General features: G+C 38.3%; 1 protein-coding gene across 1 annotated transcript in view; it reads left to right on the top strand.

Annotated features, from left to right (window-relative positions):
* Positions 1-843: 843 nt before the first annotated feature.
* The window catches only part of MYO3B (myosin IIIB), a 226,414-nt gene continuing 209,300 nt past the window's right edge, over positions 844-17,957 (top strand). Inside the window, exons 1-5 of the mRNA XM_070956912.1 lie at positions 844-990; positions 2,575-2,709; positions 10,784-10,888; positions 11,137-11,236; positions 15,677-15,753. Coding sequence (XP_070813013.1) covers positions 844-990; positions 2,575-2,709; positions 10,784-10,888; positions 11,137-11,236; positions 15,677-15,753 — 564 coding nt within the window. The remainder of the gene's footprint in view (positions 991-2,574; positions 2,710-10,783; positions 10,889-11,136; positions 11,237-15,676; positions 15,754-17,957) is intronic.

Genomic DNA, 17,957 nt, shown 5'->3' with positions numbered 1-17,957 from the left:
TACATTTAAAAAATAATTGTAAAAAACATTGATAAAATTAAAAACATTAAAAGCATTATTATGAGCCTGGGGTTGCAGTGGAGTAAACTACTGTTAAAGTAGTATTTAGCTGCCAGCTGCCTGCAATTACTGCGAGTTCAATTCTCACCAGGCTCAAGGTTAACTCAGCCTTCCATCCTTCCGAGGTAGGTAAAATGAGGACCCGGTTTGTGGGGGCAATAAGCTGACTTTGTATAAAATAGAACACTGCTTGGGGGGGGGGGGCAAAAGCCCTACTAAGCAGGTATATACAAAAGTATGAAGGCTATTGCTTAAAAGCATTGTAAGCTGCCCTGAGTCTCCGGAGAAAGGCGGCTTATAAATCAAACTAATAAATAAATAAATAAACAAACAAACAAACAAATAAATAAATAAATAAATAAATGCATTAAAAACTCATTCACGCCATTCATGGCCGGATCTCGCGAGATCACAAGAGCGAGATCAACGGCCCCAGGCCTGCCGGAAAAGCCAGGTCTTCACCGCTTTTCAGAAGGCCAATAGGGCGGGGATGGTCCGGACCTCAGGAGGTAATTGGTTCCAGAGAACTGGGGCAGCCACAGAGAAGGCCTCCCCCGTGGGCCTGCCGGCCGGCATTGTTTAGCTGATGGGACCTGGAGGAGACAAACTGTGGGATCTTACTGGTCGCTGGGAACTCTGCGGCAGAAGGCGATCTTGAAGATAGTTGGCCGTTTGAGTTGCTGAATCAACTGATTTCCTATAACTATGACACCTATTCAACTGTTTTCTTATTCTATTTCTCCCAGGAAACCACTCTATGGAGTGCTTCAGTATAATCAGAATATGATTGGACTGGAATCGTTACCTGATCCCACAGATACCTGGGAAATTATTGAGACTATTGGAAAAGGAACATATGGTAAAGTCTATAAGGTTACTAATAAGAAGGATGGCAGTTTGGCAGCAGTGAAGATTCTAGATCCTATTAATGTGAGTGAAGAGCCCAATTTAAAAACAGTTAAGCTTTTTATACTATGAATACACAAGAGGCTGTGAAGCTTCTATTTTGATTAGATAAAATGAAAGCGCTTTGAAAGTGAACTTTAGTTATGTGATGCACATGATGATAGAAAACAAGGCAGTTGTCTCAAAATTGCATTGCATCCCAAATTAATTCAAAACTTTTTTTCCCCCCATTTACCTATTCAGTCCTGTTCAATGGGAAAAGTACAAGGCTGGAGAGTCCATTGATCTAATCTCATATTCTGTGCAAACCATGGAGCTTGCATTTTGGAATTTGATAATGTTTTTGTTCTGAAAACTAAATCATATTGCTCTTTTTTTTTTTTTTTTTTGCTTTTGTAAACTCAAATACGTTTCTCAAATGCAAAGGGAAGGAAGGTTATCCGAGGACACCTAAGACATTCAGCTTTCCAGGTGTATTGCAATAAAGAGCCATGCTTCATTCAAAGATGCCTATAAGGAAACACCATAGCCTATCTCAATTTATTGAGATATATTGTGTTACAGAAAGAACTTTTGCTCCATATATAATGAAAATAACATTCTGTTTAAATTGGGGTGGTTATTTTGATGGTCAAATTTTTGAAAATAATTTTAATATTTTTATTTAGCTTTGTAAGATATTGGAAGTAAGGTCTTTGATTGAAATAAAGGCGGGTTTGTAACCACGCTTTAAAAAATGACACTATATGTGTAAAACCGATAGTCAAGCTGGAGATTTGTAAGAAGAACATAAAATGGTTCTGTGGAAGTAAAAAGTTTATTTTATTTTATTTATTTATTTATTTATTTATTTATTTATTTATTTATTTATTTATTTATTTATTTATTTATTGGTTCGATTTATATGCTGCCCTTCTCCGGAGACTCAGGGTGGCTTACAATGTGTTAAGCAATAGCCTTCATACTTTTGTATATACCTGCTTAGTAGGGCTTTTCGGGCCCTCCTAAGCGGTGTTCTTTTTTATACAAAGTCAGCTTATTGCCCCCACAATCCGGGTCCTCATTTTACCTACCTTGAAAGGATGGAAGGCTGAGTCAACCTTGAGCCTGGTGAGATTTGAACTCACAGTAATTGCAGGCAGCTGGCAGCTAAGTGCTACTTAACAGCACTTTAGTCCACTGCACCACCAAGGCTCCTTTGGATGTTGCCCATCTCACAGTTCAAGGCAACTAAAAGTTAGCAGAATGTGATTGCAATCCAAATAATGGAATGTAAAACACAATTGTGTTGAACAAAGAAGCAGAGTTAAATCAGACTTTCCCTCTATTACTTGTCTGTAACAATACAATCTAAATACTTTAATACTCCAAACTGCTCACAAGCTAACATGTTTTTATTATTGCTTGAATAGCTCTCAACATTTTAATATTTTGCAATATGCTCCTGAAACCATAGATAGTTTTATAACTTTCCTTGAGTTGTTTGCTGGAAAGTTGCGCATGTCATCTTCAGAAGAGCTGATAATATCGCTGGGTGGGACCAAATTTGGGGGCTCTTTCTTCCTAGTGATACTTATGATGTGGGTACTCTGTGTGTCTCCAATTTAGGACATGGACGAGGAGATTGAAGCAGAGTATAACATATTACAATTTCTTCCTAACCATCCCAATGTGGTTAAATTTTATGGAATGTTTTACAAGGCAGATCGGTATGTAGGTGGACAGCTCTGGCTTGTTCTTGAGGTAAGACATTTTGTATTGCTAAATCTAAATGAGAAGAAGTGTTGTGTTGTGGAAAAAAAGCCTAAATGCATGTTTGTTATGCTGGGGAAAGTTATGGTCTTTCACTCAATCACAAAGGGGCTTTGTTTGGCAGGAAAGAACCACAATGCACGCACCGCTTGCTCCAAGGCCGTGGATGTGACCTTCCAAGTTTTCCCAGAACTGGCTGTTAGACTGATTCTTTTAACATGAATTAAGGGCAGATTCATTAAATGCAAGTAGTCCTTGACGTACGACCACAACTGAACCCAAAATTTCTGTTGCTAAGTGAGAATTTGTTAAGTGACCTTTGTTAAGTGAATCTGGCTTCCCCATTGACTTTACTTGGCAGAAGGTTGCAAAAGATGATCACGTGGCCCCAGGACATGTCTGTCATAAATATGAGTCAGTTGCTAGGTGTCTGAATTTTGATTACATGGGCATGGGGATGCTGCAATGGTCATAAGTGTGAAAAATGGTCATGTCACTTTTTTCAGCACTGTTGTTATTCAGATGGTTATTAAACACACTAAGTTGAGGACTACCTGTACAAGAAGGGCAGTAATTATATTGCCTGCAAAATAAGTTAAATCAACCTTGGTTTCTATCGTGGCCCTATCTACTTGCACTAAATAAGACCTGACTCTGGACTTGCTGAGTTCTTGCTGCAGAAATGGTTCTTTCCTAGTATAATTGAATCTTTCAATAAACACATAAAGCAATTGATCTCAAATGGCATTGCATTGGGGACACAGTCATGCAGAAAATTCAGAATAAAGCTGGATTATGTGTCCTCAGAGTTTGGAAATGCTATTTGTGGCTCACATGTAGGCAATACTGTAAGAAGTGTTATTGGATTTTAAAAAAATCAAAACAGGGTACAGTTTGAAGGATCAAGCTGAGTGACTAGGATTTCTTCTTTGTCAAGTTCTCGATTTTTTCTCATCCCACAAACAACCTCTTTCTGCCATGTCTTGTTAATATTGTCCCTCTCTCTCATCCCTAGCCCACAACTGAGGTAGCTTATGTTTAGTTGTTCTGGTTTTAAAGAAATGCTTTCCCTCTTCTTCATCATGAATACAATTTGGCATGCTTCATTGACCATCTGATGGCTGAGATGATCAGCAGTTGGGATATGCCTAACAACTTAGGTTGTTGCAGGTATACTCCTTCCCATGTGGTTGCTTTGCATTGCTTTCCATGTTCAATTTGACCTGAGTTGTAGGAAAGATTGGATACCTGGCAGCTGCAGAAGCATCTCCCTGTGGAACAGCTGACAGAGTATTGCCAAGTCTTTTTCATTCCTCCAGCAAATATGGTACACTCCTTGGTTTGTTGCATCTTCGTTGACTTTCCCTGACAATTCAGAGATGCAGCAAAAGAAGGTGATCTTTCTGTTATATAGTTTGCCTTTTAGCAGCTGAATGAACCGAAAACTAAAATCTGGATTTCCAGAAGAAGAAATGGCAGACTGAAGATGGCTCCACAAAAAGTGGAGTCAATGATCACGCTGGAATGAAGAGTCAGTGAGTAGACCAGCTTTCAAAACCTCTCTGGACAAGGAGAGGACTTGAGACCACCCAAAAGCATTGCAGAAAGCTGTTTCTTGCTTGGAGACCTCAAGATAGTCTCCATCAGGTTTAGAGCTTTGGGAGATGGAGGAATAGCCACCTTGCTCAAATCTTGGTTGGCATCTTTGAAAGGACAATAGATTTGCATACTTCCCTAACTAATCACTTTTGGGGAAATTGCTTGTTAACATTTTACCTATTAGAAGGATGTTTTAAGAACTTAAGCAATTTTGGAATAAACAGCAAAAAGGTGATTAAAACTTTCATTTTTAAAAGTTACAAATATACTAAGGGTTCAGATAAATTAATTATAAAAAATCCTTCCCATGGGAAAATGCTTTTATTTTGATTTTTTTTGGGGGGGGGAAAGCCCATAACATGGCATTTTAAAAATTGGACACTAGCAGAAACAATTAAAGGAGAAGAACACAAACTTGATTTACAATTATAGAATAAAACAAAATATTCTAATATAGGACATATTAAAGGACATTTTTTTAAAAAATGGAGTGAGAAATTAATGTTAATAATGTCAGAAGAGACACTTGCCTCAATGGAGAGATTGTGTCTAAAATACGTTATGGAAGAAGAACAAATTAACCTAATAAGATTGAGACTGAATTGAGTGTAGATTTACAAGTAATAGATATAAGAATGATATGGAAAAATATATATTATACTAGATACATAAATCCAGATGATGATTTAATAATTGAAAAGGATATACAGACAAGACAGCGATCTGGATAATTTTCTTATGTTGGATTTACAAAAGAGGCTTGTTAAAATTTTGAAGAATCTCAAGAGAATGGACAAAGAAAAAAATGAAAAGAAATCAAGTTTTAGGATATTATATGACTAGACCAGGGGTGGGCAATTGTGGCTCTTTTACAACCTGTGGACTTCAACTCCCAGAATTCCTGTCTCAGTAATTCTGGGAGTTGAAGTCCACAGGTTGTAAAAGAGCCACAATTGCCTACCCCTGGACTAGACTAAAGATTAAGATTGTTAGAAATAAAAGGAAGGAATACAATATTGGTTTATTTGATCAAGGTTTAAAATGATGTTATCTCTGGTAACCCTTAATGGACTTTTGCTGACAACAGGATTGAAATTATGATGCTTTATGGATTTGCTTATAGATAAGTGATGGGATATAACTAGAAAAGATCATTTTCTGTAATTTAAGGGGAGGTGATAAGTTATTAAAATTATTTATATTTGTGATGAAGATGGGAAATCACTTTTTATGTATTTCTTTTCTTTACTATGTCTTTTCTTTTTTTTCTATTGTATTTCTCTATTTTATTTCTTTTCTGAACATTCTACTCTTTCTTTTGTTCTGTCTTTTTTTTAGTTTATATTAGTTTTTGATATTATAAACTTTAATAATAATTTTATTAAAAGTACTAAGATTTCCTCATTTCTAATTTAGACTGTAAAGGGGAAAGTACTGAATTATCTCTTCTAATGGCATTTTTTAAAATCTCAGTTGGCTTTGAAAATGAGGCAAACAGAATATTGTGTTGCATTGTCTTCTGAACGTTTCAGAAGGCAAAAATAATTGGGCCCTGTTGGAGAATCAGATGTAAAATGTTAGTATAGCTATCCTTGCTGAATAGTCTGTATTTCAGGATTTGCAGTGTTATCTGTGGGCAGCAAGTGTTATTTTTCCCATTTGTATTCCTTTTAGATGAAGCTTTCATTGCTTTCTTTGGTGAAACCATATATTTTTTCCCAATGTGAACTTAATAAGATGAACCTATATGGGCACCGATAAAATTGCACTATAAATGTCCTTAATTGTCCCCAGGGAATCATAATTCTGCCAGGATTATAAATCACCAGCAATATTTTCCACGCTCCTGGTCTTTTTAAACACCTGGATCTATCATAACTGAAGGCCTATTAGCTAAACCAGACTGCTGCAACATTATGCCCTTGAGAAAAGTTGGGTTGAAATTGCCATCTCTTTTTGGCCAGCATGAACCAATCATAATCTAACTGGGGTTGGTGGAGGGTGCATTTCAACACATTTGGAAGAAACCAGGATGGTGAAAGCTCACACAAGTATTAAGTGCTCCCCAACTAAACTCCTAGAATTCTGTTTCAGTTAGGACAGGGGTTGGCAACCTTAAAAACTCAAAGAGCCACAAAGGTCCTAACTGAAAGCCCCCCATTCAGTTTTGGAGCAGACCGGAGGTCCAGTTCCCCCACCATAGAGACTACTCCTACTGTGGCATCCTTTTTCCTCTGCTGACCGGAAGTCCAGTTCCCCCACCATAGAGTCTCCTCCTAGTGTGGCGTCCTTTTTCCTCTACCTGCCCTAACAGGAAGTCCTATCAATTGTGGAGCCGACCAGCAACAAAGAGCTGCAGCAGAGGGATGAAAGAGCCACATGCGGCTCCAGAGCCACAAGTTGCTGACCCCTGAGTTAGGAGGACAAACCCAAACTAGATAGAAGTCAGAAGAAAACGTCCCTCAAACTGGGTCTGACTCTTGGTCAATTAAGAAGGGCACCTCTATTTGCTACTCCCTTCTCCTGAGTTGCTCTTTTCATTTTGTAATCCTGGAGTTTCCTCCTTGTCTTCCTTCCAATAATAACCATTTACTGTTTTTTGAGGTGAGCCAAAGCTGACTATTATCAACTGCTATGGCAAAACAAAACAAAACAAAACAAAACAAAACAAAACCGCAGGTTTTAAATGAAAATAATTTATCTTCTACTTACAAATAAAAGTAAAAGCCAAAGTAGCATTATACTTATTAAAAAAAGCAGCAGTCACAATAAAAATGAAGTTAATAACTGTGATAATATTAAATAACACAGGCCATGACAAACTCACCCAAAGGCCACAATTACATATTTGTGTCAATATGTGTGAGGCAGGTATATAAGTCATGGTATTTGCCTGTTTATATGTACATATATGCACATATCAACCCTTGTCCCAGCTTGATTATATCTTGAACCATATTCCAGTGACATAATTCCACCTTTTTACAAATACTGTAGATCGTTTTGACCCCTCTCCTTCTCTGACTTCTATTATGCTATGCTTGTCCTTTCCTAAATTTGTATACAGTGTATGAGTCAACATCCGCTTTATAGCTAATGATCTTTTGTCCTGCTGTGAAGAAATGTTCCTCCTTTTAGAATAGGCAACTGTCATGGTCTAAAATCAAGGTAGATACAGGTAGTCCTCAACAGTTCATTTAGTGACTGTTTAAAGCACTGAAAAATGTGACTTATGACCATTTTTCACCTTATGACCATTGCAACATCCCCATGGTCACATGATCAAAATTCAGCTGTTTGGCAACTGGTTCATACTTACAACCCTTGCTGTGTCCTAGGGTCATGTTATTCCCCCTATGTGACTTTCTGACAAGCCAAGTCAATGGGGGAGCCAGATTCACTTAACAACTGTGGCAAGAAAGGTCATAAAATGGGGCAAATCTCACTTAACAAATGTCTCAGCAACATACATTTTGGGCTCAATTGTGGTCATAAATCGAGGACTACCTGTATTGTTTTGGTGCCTGGGGGTGCACCAGTGGTGGGTTGCCCCTGGTTCAGACTGGTTCACAAGAGTAAAACTGATGGGAGGCTCCACCCACTAACCCGGACGTCATCATAGGTGATCTGCGCCTATGATGTCCCAGCTTGATTATATCTTGAACCATATTCCAGTGACATAATTCCACCTTTTTACAAATACTGTAGATCGTTTTGACCCCTCTCCTTCTCTGACTTCTATTATGCTATGCTTGTCCTTTCCTAAATTTGTATACAGTGTATGAGTCAACATCCGCTTTATAGCTAATGATCTTTTGTCCTGCTGTGAAGAAATGTTCCTCCTTTTAGAATAGGCAACTGTCATGGTCTAAAATCAAGGTAGATACAGGTAGTCCTCAACAGTTCATTTAGTGACTGTTTAAAGCACTGAAAAATGTGACTTATGACCATTTTTCACCTTATGACCATTGCAACATCCCCATGGTCACATGATCAAAATTCAGCTGTTTGGCAACTGGTTCATACTTACAACCCTTGCTGTGTCCTAGGGTCATGTTATTCCCCCTATGTGACTTTCTGACAAGCCAAGTCAATGGGGGAGCCAGATTCACTTAACAACTGTGGCAAGAAAGGTCATAAAATGGGGCAAATCTCACTTAACAAATGTCTCAGCAACATACATTTTGGGCTCAATTGTGGTCATAAATCGAGGACTACCTGTATTGTTTTGGTGCCTGGGGGTGCACCAGTGGTGGGTTGCCCCTGGTTCAGACTGGTTCACAAGAGTAAAACTGATGGGAGGCTCCACCCACTAACCCGGACGTCATCATAGGTGATCTGCGCACACACAGAAGCTTTTGTGCATGTGCAGAAGCGTGCGCAAGCAATGTGAACTGGTAGTAAAGATAAGTAGAACCCACCCCTGGGGTACATGCAGCGTTTCAGAGGGAAAAAAAATACCAGTAGAGTTAACAATAATAAAAAGGGCTGGGTTGTCATCATTTTTGTTTTTTCTTGAGAATGGGTTTGAAAGGGATGCATGATATACAACTTTTTCTATTAAAAAAGTACAGGGGCTATTTTGTGGCATTCACCTGCTCTAGTCTTTAAGCAATACAAATCTTGGTAAGTGATTCCGTTTTATAGTTGAAGAAGCTTCTCGGATGAGAAGTGAAACGTCTTCAAAGAAAAACCAGAAAGTCCCATTGTCTCTTGAAAAAGCCCCTTTGGGACAACCATGACCTGGATGACTGAGAATCTCCATATAAATTTACCTACATTGAACGTGGGCCCTGCCACTTCAAGAAGGCTATCAAGTGGAGAGAAGTTGTATACTCCTGGCTTAGGGCATTGGCACTTTCTACCACTAGTATGCTTCTAGTGAATAGAATGCAGAAAAACAGAATAGATTGTGGATAAAAATATCGTTGTGGGAGTGACATGGGTGATTAATGATATAGAAAAGTACATTTAGAAAGGTTTTAATCTCTCTTTTTCCCCCTTTCTGTTCTTTTAAAAACATGGCATGCAAGTAATGTGAACATGTTTGCAAAAGGCTGTGCTTTTCTGGATCTGAAAGTTTTTTCTTAGCTGTTGGCAGAACAGACATCAAGGCTGAGCGTAGAGAGATATGCATGTTGTCTATCTTATGCTGCCTGCTAACAGGAGCATTGATAGAGCGAACATTTCAAATGACTGTAATTTGCTGCTCCCCAGTTATCAAATGTATCACATATAGAACAGTAAAAACAGAAAACTCCTGCGCTTTCTTTCGCGTCAAAAGAGTTTTGAAAGACACAGGTTCATAAAGACAATGCTGGCTATTGTGACTGTACAGATCTGACAGGTTTTTAAACTGTTGAAAATAAAGAACAACTATTAAAAAAAACACCCTGAACTAATTTTGGAAAGTACATGCAGAATATCTTGGGTTCAACCACTGGTATCTTCAGCTAAGGGAAAATAGCAATAGCTTTAGCAATAGCACTTACATACCACTTCATAGTGTTTTTCAACACTCTCTGAGCACTTTACAATGTTAGCATATTGCCCCCAACAATTTGGGTCCTCCTTTTACTGACCTCGGAAGGATGGAAGCCTGAGTCAACCCTGAGCTACTCAGGATCGAACTCCTGCTGTGTGGGCAGAATCAGCCTGCAATACTGCATTCTAACCACTGTGCCACCACATATTTATCACCAGTAAATAGAAGAAAACTAAAATCTTTGCTTGTGGCCTTACAGTCATATGAGTTAAGGTAGACAATACTGAACTAGATGGGCTTAGTCTACTATAGTCCTATGTTTCCTAGATTTTTTTTATTGTCAATGTTTTTATTTCTTTTATTTTAGATTCAGGCCTGTCAGCAGATCACAAAAATATCCACTAATCCAAGATAATTGCAAAGGAATGAATGGAAAAAAAACACATTTTTGAAATATCAATATGAATATATTTAGCTAGAAAACTTTATGAGAGAGTTCTACTAATTACTTTATATCCTTGCAGCTTATTGGAGCTTCTGTACTAAGACTCACTTTGAATTGTGATGTCTGGGCAAGGCATAGAACTGCCTTCTCCAGTCACTGGCACAGCCTCCCTAGCTTTAAGTAAAATAAGGGGAATTGTAGTCCAATATACCTAATATATCTTGAAGCCACTGGTTTGGAGAAAACTTGCCTAAAAGTAAACACAGGTTTAATTTCCCTTCTTGTCCATGCAAGAAAATGTAATTAGTACATTTGTTTGCCTTCACAATAAAGATGTCATTCTGGAAATCCAAAAGTGTCTAGATCATGGCTATTATTTGGAAATAGCTGCTGTGAACATTTGTAATGACTGATTTCCTTTACTGTGTTTTCTGTGCAAGTAGTTGCCCATCTGTAGGGATTATGATCTAAGCATGCTTGTTGAGCAACGGATGCCTTGTTTCATTTCCCTTGTTCCTCTCCTGTCCCCTAAACAGCTGTGTAATGGAGGCTCGGTCACAGAACTTGTCAAAGGCCTACTGAAGAGTGGCCAAAAGTTGGATGAAGCAATAATCTCATACATTTTAAGAGGTGCCCTTCTGGTAAGGATACCCATTTTGCTTCTAATGACAAAATAGGATGCAATTTAGCCATTCTGATACACTGTCCAGGTAAAAGGGGAAAAATTGTTATCTGTTTACTGCAGCGGGTGATTGTATTGAGACTGTGATATAGTAGACAGAAGTTCCTACAGTGCGGGTACAGATTTTTTTTCCTGTTAGGGACATTATATAAGTATATGAGTAAAAACTATTTTTTCTCTCCTTTTTTTCTCATTACGGACACTTAGGGTCTTCAACATTTGCACAACAATCGCATCATTCATCGTGATGTCAAGGGGAACAACATTCTTCTGACAATGGAAGGAGGAGTCAAGCTTGTTGACTTTGGTAATCCTTCCTTCCTTCCTTCCTTCCTTCCTTCCTTCCTTCCTTCCTTCCTTCCTTCCTTCCTTCCTTCCTTCCTTCCTCCTAGTTCAGAGAATAAACATTGTTTTGTGCATATGAAAAAAAGGATATTCCTCTCAATTAGCCTTCATCACATTTATTCCCTCTTAGCTGAAAACTAAAATGGGCCTAAAAACTAACATTTCATTTAAATTTGCAAGTACAACAGTTATATTTGAGTGTGATTAAAATTGAAAAGCCATTATATAAAGCCAGATAAAAGAAGCTGGTGACTTTATTTCCAAGAAAATTTGTTGATTTTTTTTTAATAAAGTCAAATATTATATAAAGTCAAATAATTGAAAAAGGAATCACAGATTAAAGCCAATATCACTGTAACAAAAATAAGGCTGTCATCTTCTTTCAGTGTCACTTGGGAAGAAGTTGGACTAAACTTGCATGGAAAGGATAAAGTTGCAAAAGTTAGCTTGCAACTTGAATAAATCCATCACATTCCATCATGACTTATTAATTCCCTGGTACCACAAAGCCAACTGAACTCAAGAACAGATGTCTGTAGAGATTCTCAGTCATCCAGGTCATGGTTGTCCCAAAGGTGCTTTTTCAGGAGGCAACTGGGATTTCTTGTTTTTCTTTTTGAAGACGTTTCACTTCTCATCCAAGAAGCTTCTGAAGATGAGAAGTGAAATGTCTTCAAAAAGAAAAACAAGAAAGTCCAGTTGCCTCCTGAAAAAGCACCTTTGGGTCAAGAACAGATGCCACTTGTGACCTGGATGCCAGAAATTCTTTATCAATGTGAACTCAAAATGCTCCATTTTAAGTAGAAGTTGGACAAGCCACTTGGACTAAAACAACAACAACTTCATTACTAACCTCTTTAATAGCAAATGGGTAGAAATCTCTATTCATCTGATGCCACTTTCCTAGGGTAATAATTAGCACTAGCTGCTAGAGTGAGTTGCAGGAAATTGGCATCGATGCCAAAAGAAACAGTGTGGGTCAGAAAAAAAAAGAAGCTAGAAAGAGAATAACATTGGTAGAGTTAAGTTTTTTTCTGTTTTTTGCACATAATTGCCTTGTTGCACTCCCACAGAGGAACACAAGATCAAAATGAAGCAAGAGTGGGAAGGTATTTGTGAAATTAGCTATACTTTATTCAAAGAGAGGAGGTGTATAAAAGGAGTCATGGGGTTGGGAGGGGTTACTGCCTGGTGTGTCTGTGTATATGGTATATATTTATAGCACTTCAACTGTACAAATAGTCATTTATTTCCTAAAATGAAATTTGTGTGCTTTGCAAAACCTGTGCTTAAATTGGAATTAAATGCAATATTCATTGTACAACTATCAGTTAAGTCCACATCTAAAACCAGTGGTCTTTTAGATTTCAGCGTGTATGTGTGGCAGGGGTGAAATCCAGCAGGTTCTGAGAGGTTTGGGAGAACTGGTAGCAGAAATTTTGAGCAGTTCTTAGAATTGGCAAATACCACTCTGGCTGGCCCCAGAGTGGGGTGGGAATGGAGATTTTGCAATATCCTTCCCCCAGGAGTGGGGAGGGAATGGGGGTTTTGCCATATCCTTCCCCTGCCACGCCCACCAAGCCACACCATACCATGCCCACCAAGCCACGTCCACAGAACCGGTAGTAAAGAAATTTGGATTTCACCACTGATGTGTGGTGTGTATAAATAGAGCAAAACTGATCCGATCTATTTTCCTCTTCTCAGTTTTTGTCAGAAGATCTGGGGATTTGTGGTTTGCTGAAAAGTTCTGAAATCTTCTAGTGCCCTCTTTCAAAACTGGGGGAAAATAGTTTAAGTCTGTTTTTTTTTTAAACCTCATGCACAGTATCCTCTATCCATAGAGAAATGTTTGGAACATGTAATATGAATTTTATTAGTACACAACAAAGCACACAGCCATTTAAAAAACCAACTAACCAAGGGTAAATGAGAGAAAATCACTTTCAAATTCCTCCAGCAGAATTTGAAATTGATCTGCCAATCATCTTCACTCCTACTGACCTTGGAATGGTGATGAACCAGCAAGCCAATCATTCCTCTCTTTCAATTGATCAATAGGAATCTGTCAAAAACATTGTCCAATGTATCTACTAGTGAGTATCAACAGTATCTACTAGTGAGGCAAGTACAGTACTGTACACACATTGGATAATTTTTTCTAAAAAAAAAAAATCCCCTTCCTTTTACACACAAAGAAAGAATAACAGAATAACAAGAGTTGGAAGGCACCTTGGAGGTCTTCTATTCCAATCCCTTACTCAAACAGGAGACATGATACCATTTTAGACAATGGTTGTTCAGTCCCTTCTTAAAAACCTCCAGTGTTGGAGCACCCACAACTTTTGAAGGCAAATTGTTCCATTGGTTGATTGTTCTTACTTGTCAGGAAATTTCTCTTTAGTTCTAGGTTGCTTTTCTCTTTGTTCAGTTTCCATCCATTGCTTCTTGTCTTGCCTTCTGGTGCTTTAGAAAATAGGTTGACACCCCCCCCCCCTTCTTCTTTAAGGCTGCCCCTCAAATATTGAAACACTGCTATCTTCTTCTCACTAAACTGGACATATCCAATTCCTGCAACTGTTCTTCATATGTTTTAGCCTTCAGCCCCCCCAATCATCTTTGCTACTCTTCTATGCACTCTTTCCAGAGTCTCAACATCTTTTTTATATCATGATGACCAAAGTACCGAAAGGAAATGAAAGGCACACCTCTTCAGTAAAACTAAGATGAAGCTGCCTGATTATCAGGTATCAAGCCATCATTCCTCCTGTAATGAAGATCCCTTTGAAAGTTGTTAAGGAGACACATGATATGCCATCAGTTTTATAGCTAGGCACTAGGTTGTTCCTGCATTGGGGCTTAAATGGAAGAGAGAAGTCTAACTTCTTTTAGGCTACTTTTTAGGCTAGAAGGACTTGAATGCATCGCAAGGACATTTGCACAATCCCGCTGTTATCTAATTCACTGCAGTAACCGGGTCGACTCATCCCCAACTTCAGAAAAAAGAGAAAGAAAAAGGATTTAAAAATCCAAGCAGCCTGCAGCAATTTTTTGCATAAGAGAAGAGGGGGGGGGAAGCAAGTGAATACTCTTGACTAGATCAAGGCAGCATCCCACGGGAAAGATCTGGTAGAAAGGCTGAAACTCAGGAGCCTAGAGAAGAAGTGAGCAAGAACTTCAATAGGGCTGCTAACCAAGCACAAGATCTGCTCTGCAGGGATTTATTTCGCAAATCAAAGAATATGCTGCTGTGGTGTGTGTGTGTTTTTTAAAAACCCAATTTGGGCTTCACTGAAGCTGAGCCAGAAATAAATTTGGTTCAGCTACTGAACTGAGTCAATGTCACAGGATCATAGAAGCCTGGGGTTGCTTTTGAACTATTGCAGAATCTTCACAGGGAAGATGTGTGAGAATTACAGAAAATATAAACATTCAGTCAAATAACCATTCTATAAGTGGTTGCCACATCACCTGCATTCTCTCAGTTATTGCTTTTTAATGGATGAATCTAGATCTTCTCCAATTTCCTGGGGAAACTGTGACCTCCATGGTTGCAATACTCAACTTATGACCACAATTGAGCCCAACATTTCTGTTGCTAAGTGAGACATTTATTAAGTGAGTTTTGCTCCATTTTATGACCTTTCTTGCCACAGTTGTTAAATGAATCATTGCAGTTGTTAAGTTAGTAACACGGTTGTTAAGTGAATCTGGGTTCCCCATTGACTTTGGTTATCAGAAGGTTACAAAAAGTGTTCACAAGACCCTGGAACACTACAACCGTCATAAATTTGAGTCAGTTGCCAAGCATCTGACTTTTGATCATGTGACCATGGGGATGCTGCAATGGTCATAAGTGTGAAAAATGGTCAGAGGTCACTTTATCCGGTGCCATTGTAACTTTGAGTAGTCACTAAATGAACTGTTGTAAGTCAAGGATTACCTGTTCTCTGCTGATACCAAATGTCCAAAGTATAGGATGTGAACAGAATAAGAGGGCGGCAACAAGAACTTTTATTGGGTTCCTTAAGTAAAAGATTTTCTTGAGCTACGTGGGATTCTTTTAAACTTTTCAGGCTGTAGAATCTGTTATAAAAGTTTCGTGCACAGCTTTAGTGATAAAAAAAAATTGGCTGTGTTCCACAGAATTTTTTCCTTTTTTTCTTTTGCCCTTATTTCCTCCCAGAATTACAGCAAGTTCTTGTGCCTTAAGTGATTCTTAAACTATGAAGCAGCAGGCCAGCTCCAAAAACATTTAAGTTAAATTTGCCTAGCTTGCAAATTCTCCCCCAGTTAGTGGCAAAACCTGCAAATCTATTGACATTGATTTTTCCCCCAGGCATTGTATGGAAAGGTAAACAAGCTACCCAGCAAATGTTCAGAATGTCTTTTCTTATTACAGGTGTTTCTGCACAGCTCACCAGTACCAGGCTGAGGAGAAACACTTCAGTTGGGACACCATTTTGGATGGCTCCAGAGGTAGGTTATGGCTATAATGTGCTGTGTATGTTGCATATCTTATTTTTTTTTTAGCCCTGCTAGATGTGCTGCCCTAATTCTCTAAATCAGTCAGTTTTTTTTTAAAAAAATTGACAACTTTAAGATCTGTGTATTTCAACTCTCAGAATTCGTCAGCCAGGGAAATCTTACCTGTTCTAAATCCTTTGATGTCTAGCATTATAACCAAGAGAAATAAAAGTTCGGACTTCCCTCGATTTATATACCAAAAATGAATAAAGGAATAAATTTAGCTTGTTTGCAGGATTGTGGTTTTGAAGTGAATCTTATTGATTGATTGATTGATTGATTGATTGATTGATTGATTGATTGAACTTATGGCTGCCTATACTCTGTAGTGATTTAATACAGTATTTACATATATGCTGTTCAGACTGAGGAACATGTTGTATGTTATCATTCTCCTATGTTTTCTACACTTCATTTAATAATGAAAATTGACTTTCAAAGATGATGATAGCCATAACAGGGCTGTTGATAAAGAAAAGTGAGGGCAGACTTTCACATTTAAAAATAGGTAGGCCTAAGAGGATGGAAGCTTAGAGAGGCACACCGAATGTATTCAGTAGAAGTAGAATAAGTATCAAATGAAAGAAAGAAAAAAGTAAAGTAAAGGTTGGAAAAGTGGAGTGGACAGAACAGCTGAAAGGTCTGAAGAGCACTTGGAAAATCAACAGACTTGCTGTGACATGAAGAAATCCTGCAACACTTCTGAGATCTCATGTGTTATTAATCCTGCTTGTTAATGATTCAGCTTGTGCAATTCTTCTCCCAATGCTTGATTTACTACACTTTTCAGCTCAAACTTGTAAAACACAACAGACAGGATATGTGGTATTTCTCCCACCCCATGACTGATGCTTGTTAAATCCTAGGGAGAAAAATGGCTAAGTGGAGATTTACATTCACTTAGCCTCCTCAGTTACTAAACATGTTTTATTATTTGAGCCTGCTTTTTGTCTAGAAATAGAAGAAAAGGTTGAGGAATGCCCTAAAAATGACAGAAAGTCTTTTGCTCAGTCGTTAAAAATAATATTTTAAAGAAGGATGTGTAATCTTTTCTTCTTAAAAACAACAAATTTGTGGGCCTGTAAAGCACTAACTAATTTAGTGAAAGTTGGACAGTCTATGATCTGAACCCTGGTTTGGTGCAGCTTCCAGAGCGGCTTCTGATCACAATTACTGTAAAGTGGTGATGTTGTTTGAATGTTGTTTGGATGCCAGGACAGTGTAGACCCTAAAATAAGATCATCACTGGAAAAAAACAGAAGAGAAAGCATACTTCATACAACACCCCAAGAAGATCATCAACAAAATCCTGCCAACTACCCAAGAAGTGGCAAATGAGGCTCCAACCACCAAAAGGTTGCCCTTCTCTGCATTAACCAACAAACAGATTGTATTGTAATATGCCTTGTCCCTTTAAAACGAAAGTGTCTCTACAGAAGAAAAACAAAATTATGAGAGCTACCCTGTGTTGGCGATAATGTGCTGAATTAGATGCGGGGAGACCTAGTTTCTAGTCTTTCTTTAGGCACAGAAGCCATCTGGGTGACCTTGGGCCAGTCACTTTCTTTCAGCCCTAATCATCATCAGGCTCGGGGACAAGCAAGGGACAACCTCTCCCTTGCCCTTGCTGCATCATGCATTGATAAGCTTTACTGTAAGAATTAGGCAAGTGCAATGCAGAACAAGCAGGCCCTGCAAAGTATCAAGACAAATGCTAAAATGAACAACTAAAAAGCCCCTCATGATTTTTAGTGAGCTGAGAGTCCAGCTGTAAAAGCCAGCGTACTGCAATTATAACAGAGTTCCATTCATGCTCTCTAAACGATAACTTGAAATATCAAATGTATATTTCAAATACTTCTATCCGTTCAGCACCTTTAATTAAGGTGTTTTAAAAGTATATTTGAATAAGAAAAGCTAGACCCTGACAGAAATGACAGAACTATGAAATTCCAAATAGAAAGGTCAGTCTTAATATTTAAAATGTTTTGGCAAATAAACATTGCACTGGATTTATTTGGGAAAAAAATGCCTGCTCCACAGAGTGCTGCCTTTCCCCTCAGCAGCTCTTATTCAGTGCTCAGTGACCCTGAACATGGGGCTGAAGGTCAGCCCTAAGTTAATAGCTTTAGGTTTCTTTATTCCCTATTTAGGTA

This window comes from Pituophis catenifer, unplaced genomic scaffold (genome assembly GCF_029215685.1).
Source record: "Pituophis catenifer annectens isolate HBS135680 unplaced genomic scaffold, rPitCat1.0.hap2 SCAF_1, whole genome shotgun sequence".
Lineage (NCBI taxonomy): Eukaryota > Metazoa > Chordata > Lepidosauria > Squamata > Colubridae > Pituophis > Pituophis catenifer.
This window is presented reverse-complemented; position numbering and strand designations above follow the sequence as displayed.